At 41.0% G+C, this 6,000-nt stretch overlaps 1 protein-coding gene across 2 annotated transcripts in view; it reads left to right on the plus strand.

Annotated features, from left to right (window-relative positions):
- The window catches only part of LOC137523135 (chemerin-like receptor 1), a 36,901-nt gene extending 32,317 nt beyond the window's left edge, over positions 1 to 4,584 (plus strand). For both annotated transcript variants that reach the window (XM_068243371.1, XM_068243372.1), the window contains exon 2: positions 2,754 to 4,584. In XM_068243371.1, the coding sequence (XP_068099472.1) occupies positions 2,785 to 3,858 (1,074 nt within the window). In that variant the 5' untranslated portion in view covers positions 2,754 to 2,784 and the 3' untranslated portion in view covers positions 3,859 to 4,584. The remainder of the gene's footprint in view (positions 1 to 2,753) is intronic.
- Positions 4,585 to 6,000: the final 1,416 nt, after the last annotated feature.

Below are 6,000 nucleotides of genomic sequence, written 5' to 3' on the forward strand. Positions count from 1 at the left end.
CCTGAACTCAGAACTTCCTCTCTGCTCTAAAAGATACGCAACAACATAACCTTTACATAAAAAACATTTTTGTTACAGCTGATACAAATCCTGCAATAAATAGACAGTGTGTCTAATTCCTACTTTCATGGAAGCAAATATATTAACATCTTGTGCTTTAAAATAAGCTTATATGCTGTGGCAGTCAGGTGACACAGGGAAGATATCAAATTTGTGATTAGACACAGATGTGGAAGAATTCGAAAGGCTCTCTAAATACATACAGGGTACATTTCTCTGTTTTCCTTCTGTCCTGTGCAAGAGTTCAGCTCCACTTTAAAGCATCTGAATGACATTTATTTATATTTGCTGAAAAATCTATGCATCTCTTTTGAATGCTGAATGTACATATGGTGGTGTGCTCTAACATATTGGCAGTATACGGGAACAAAGTCTGAAGAAGGCTTATTAGCAGAACAATTACTCTTTTTCTTTTAAGCCAATAAATGGTATCATCCTGATTCAAAACTCTCTGCTTTCGCTGATGGCTAAGATGGTACAATGCTCTATTGCTACAGGAAAGCAGAAGGATGCCAAACCATACACACTAGCATAGAGGTAGTAACAGCTCGGGTGACAGTGACAGTTTAGCAATGAAAGGGAAGCATACAGCAATTTTTATTCCAGGCTGCAGCAGTTCTCATAGATTGTCGGAGCTGACGGACAGAAAATGAGTCAGGAAAGAGTTAACTTAAGCAGAGATGAGATCACTGGCTAGGAAGAAAAAAAAGCAATAAATTACGGCTAGATAACAAAGTGTAATTTACAACTACTGGGGTCAGTGTCACAGCTGTAAGAAAGAAGGCAAAGGAACTAGCAGAAATGTTTGTGAATGCCTGCATTAGAACTCAGCGGAACTTAGTTTTATCTGCTTGGTAATGTAAATCCCTGGTATTTCTCACATCCACTTGTACTGTATGTCGATCATAATTGGATCATCAGGTGACAGTTATGATTGATCCTGATTGTTATAACACATCAGGAAATGTGTGAGAGAGAGAAGCAGGGATTGGGGAACTCTGGAATTCAGCAGAGCAGGGCGCTGGATGGCTGCGCTGCGGGAACAGGGGAGATGATTTACTTTGACATATGACCTCTTCTCTCTCCAAGTCATTCCGCCCTTCTGATCTTATCTGATTTTATCGCCCTTGGCCATGGCCTTTGTGGCCTTTGCAGAAATCCGGGCCTGGGAGTCACTATGGTGGCAGAGCGCTGTCAGCCGGTCAGGAGCCACTTTCATTGGCTCCTAACGCTGTCTATCAATGGGAGACAATGTGATTGGCTCTCAGTGATCACGCGGACAGGAGCCAATGAAAGCTGCTGGACATAGATTTGTACTGCTTCAGTCCGGAAGCAGTTATAGTGGACCTGAACTCTTGCTCAGTACAGAAGGGAAACGTAGAGAAATGCACCCTGTATGTATTTAGAGAGTTTAGACTGTTGAATTCCCCCTCATTAGTGTCTAATCACAAGTTGTAATCTGATCTCTCCTCTGAGTCACATGACTGCCTATGGCAGAGATGGCAGATAAGGCCATCTGAAAGCACAGGCTGTAAACAATATGTCTGCTTCCCTGAATCAGGATTATTATGCTGCCGTGTATCTTCTAGAGCAGAGAGGAGTTCTGAGTTCAGGTCCGCTTTAAAGAAAAGCTACTAAAAAACACCAATAAAAATAAGATTATGGGATAAACACTTGTACCTGCAGCCCTGATCTGAAATACGACTTTCATAGATTCCCAGAGGGTTATTTTGGTTTCAAAGGTTAAACATTTTAGTTTAATGTTTTCATTGGGTCAGTTTAATTCTATGCTGAAATCTATTGAAGAACAATGTTGTACAGTGTGTGGTGCGATTTATCCCTCTGTGATCAGATTCAGATCAGATCAGAGAGAGAGCGATTTGTTTGCCACATTAGATGGCAGGCTAATGCTGGGAATACACGGTAACATTAGATGGCTCGATTGGTAATTCCCGACATGTCCGATCACCCGCCGGATCGATTCTGCGCTCAATATCGTGGGCGGGACAATGGAAAAAGATAAGGAAACGAGCAGCAGATAAAATAATCGCCCACTGGGACGAGCAGGAATCGATCCAGCTGCATAATCGAGCGGTACTGTGTATTCCCGGCATAAGTGTGAGAAAAAGGGCCTCAGGCTAGATCTCTGTAGGATTGTTACTCTGCATACTGTACCTAACTTTATCTAATCATGTTTAACTTTGAGTCTAAAGAATAGCTGATATGAGGCAAAGGTATCTAAGCTAGGCAAAGAGGTGTGTTCATGTTGGATCCACCAACCTCTGTGTGTTGTACATCCCTCTTCTTGTCCCCATTGGCTCCTGCAATTGTTTCTTGAAAAATCTGACTTTTGTTCAAAGTTAAATGTTCAGATGAGAAGAGGCGGGCTTTCAGGGATGTTCCCTCCTACCACCCTCCCACTTCCTGCTCTTAAGGGGAGTGAATGGGGAGGAGAATGAGAGGGAACATCACAGCAAGCCCGCCTCTTCCTGTCTGAAAATTTGACTTTACCCAAAAGTGCAATTTTTTAAGGAGTCTTACAGGGACAAGAGGGAACAAGGAGAGGAACGAACGACACACAAAGGTAAGTGGATCCAGAAAATGTGCTTTTTGATATAGCTGTAATAAGAAAATGACTAGACTGACCACTAGATGGAGATATTAAGTATTTTTTTTTTTATTTCTGTTTACAGAATATTTAAGTCTCGAATCTATCCTTAAACAATGAAGAATTTCACAGCGGTGTTTCCTGATCTGGAATACAATGAATACTATGGTAATAACACAGAGGAGGACCAGGGGTTCTATGAAAGAATAGACTATATTGCAAATATTCTTCATGTTTTCTCCATGGTAGTCTACTCTGTGGCCTTCCTGCTGGGCACAGTGGGGAATGGACTGGTCATCTATTTTACTGCCTTCAGGATGAAGAGGACTGTGAACGTTGTGTGGTTTCTTAATTTAGCCATAGCGGACTTTATCTTCACTTTTTTTCTGCCTCTGAGCGTTGCCTATCTCGCCCTTAACTTTCACTGGCCCTTTGGTACATTCATGTGTAAGCTGAACAGCACCATTGCCTTCATCAATCTCTATGCCAGCATCTTCCTGCTCACCGTCATCAGCATGGACCGTTGTATCTCCGTACTGTTTCCTGTTTGGTGCCAAAATCACCGGACACCCAAACTGGCATCCTTTGTGGCCCTCGGAGTTTGGATCATAGCATTTGTTTTCAGTTTACCGTATTTTATATTCAGAGATACAGAGGCATATAATGGAACTATTTCTTGTTTTAACAATTTTGAAGATGACATAACTGTAGAAGAGCCAACTGATCTTGCTATATCAAGACATTCGGGTACAGTCGTAACAAGGTTCATCGTCGGATTTGCCATTCCTTTCATTCTGATCATTTCATGCTATTCAATAATCCTGCTGCGCATCCAAAGAAATCACATGACCACATCCAGCAAACCATTTAAAGTTGTTATAGCGGTCATCATTTCATTCTTTGTCTGCTGGTTCCCCTACCATGTCTTCTCATTTGTGGAGCTGTCTATCACTTATGGCCCTGATCGTCATTTCTCCTATGCCGTATTCATTGGAATACCACTCTCCTCCAGTTTGGCTTTTATCAACAGCTGTGTTAATCCGGTTCTGTATGTTTTCATGGGTCGAGATTTTAAAGAAAAGTTCCGGACCTCTTTCCAGGCAATATTTGAGAAAGCCTTCACAGAAGACTCTGGCCAACTGGATTCAAAGAGCAAGACCAAGTCAACTTCTGATTCTCATGTACTTTGAAGCAAAGTCCCACATGTAGTAAAAGAGACATTCACTAGTCTTTTTGAACTTTAAATCCAACTCTAGAAATTATTACAAAGTGAACCCTGCACCCCGACCCCTGCAAATAAGAGACGTTGCAAAATTATTGCTTACAAATTATTTTGCTATTAATATTTTAATGTAATAAGAACACACCCATGTATACATAAAGCAATTAACAAACGCTTCAAAAATGAGGAAGTCTAACAATCACCATTGGTTTGATCTCTGGAACATTGAACTATCAGGCAAGGAATTCTAGTGATCTTGAAGGAAACACTGTTTTAGACACTTTTTGGAGTACTCCTTCCTCTCCCCAACTTCCCTTTCCTACGCTAGGTAGGAGCAGATTTTGGTTGATGTACAGTTCCACACATTTGGACTACCATTTGAGTCTTTATTATGTTATATTGTCCTGATTTTGACCATTCTTCCACTTTTGTCATTCCACCATTACTTTAATATGTTACTTATCCTAAAGTTTTTGTTTTGTTCTTCTTGCTATTTACTGTATATCTGTTGATTCCCGTTTGACAGTACTTTTTTCCTATAATTATTTCTTACTAGCTGATGGCCCGGCGTCGCCCGGGAATGTATTTGACTGGTGTTGGTTCCGTCCACTTTTTCTAACCCTAACACACAATTACTCAATGACCAAGTTTGTGAGCTTTGTGGTCTTTGATATCAATAATTTGTAAGGAAATAAAAAAATCTGATTGGCTGTTTGTGGCTCCACCCCTTTTCTGAAATTGAACCCCAGTCACCCAATAACCAACTGTTCCAGGTTTGAGGTCTGTGCCATTAACAGTGCAAGAATGGCAGCAATTAAATATTCCCCTTGAGAAGCAATAGGTGAGGTTTGATTCACTTTAGTAGACTCCACCCACTTTTATGAATATTAATTCCAGTCACCCAGTAACCAACTGTGCAAAATGTAAGAACCCTGCCATTACCAGTGTAAGAATGGCTGCAGTTTACATTTTCCCAGTGAAATGTGTATTTGTCTCCACCCACTGATGACCCAGCATTGCACAGGTATGTATTTGGCTGGTGTTAGCTCTGCCCACTTTTTCTAGCCCTAACACACAAACACTCAATGACCAAGTTTGTGAGCTTTGGAGTCTTTGGCATCAATAATTTGTATATTCCCATAAAAATTAAACAAATCAGATTGGCTGTTTGTGGCTCCGCCCCTCTCCAGCATTTGAACCTCAGTCACCCAATGACCAACTGTAGCAGGTTTGAGGCATCTGCTATTAACAGTGTAAAAATGGCAGCAATTTAAATATTCCCCACAGGTGAATTTTGATTGGCTATTATAGGCTCCACCCATTTCCCTGAATATTAATCTCAGTCACCCAGTGACCATCTGGGCAAAGTTTGAGATCCCTACCATTATTATCATTATTTTATTATTTATTGTATTTATAAAGCGCCAACATATTACGCAGCGCTGCACAATAGATAAATGGGTAACATACACGGTAGGACATACAGGAAACTCACAACAACACAAGATCATGCAAATGACATGATAACAATACAGTGTCATAGGTCAGAATAGAGACTGTTCTAGTCCACAAGAGGGGTGACTGACAGTTAGATTGCATAGTCCAGCTGGAAACACTGGGGAGGAGGAGGGCCCTGCCAGAGGCTTACATACTAAAACAGTGAAGAAGGGCTGCAGCTTACATTTTCCCAGATAATGACTCTGCCATCAATGGTGTATGAATAGCTGCAGTTTATATTTTCCCAGTGAAATTTGGTTTTGGCTCCGCCCACTTTTTGTAACCTGGACACAGAGTCACTCAATGACCAAGTTTGTGAGCTTTGGGGTCCTGGCATCAATCATTTGTATTTTCCCATGAAATGAAACAAATCTCATTGGCTGTTTGTGGCTCTGTCTCCTTTTCTTAAAGTGAACCCCAATGACCAACTGTAGCAGGTTTGAGGCTTGTGCCATTAACTGTGTAAGAATGGCAGCAATATAAATATTCCCCTTGAAAATCAAAAGGTGGATTTTGATTGGCTTTTTTAGGCTCCTCCCACTTTTTTGAATATTAATCTGAGTCACCCAGTAATCAGCTGTGCAAAGTTTTAGAACCCTGCCATTAACAGTGA

This window comes from Hyperolius riggenbachi, chromosome 6 (genome assembly GCF_040937935.1).
Source record: "Hyperolius riggenbachi isolate aHypRig1 chromosome 6, aHypRig1.pri, whole genome shotgun sequence".
NCBI classification, from domain to species: domain Eukaryota; kingdom Metazoa; phylum Chordata; class Amphibia; order Anura; family Hyperoliidae; genus Hyperolius; species Hyperolius riggenbachi.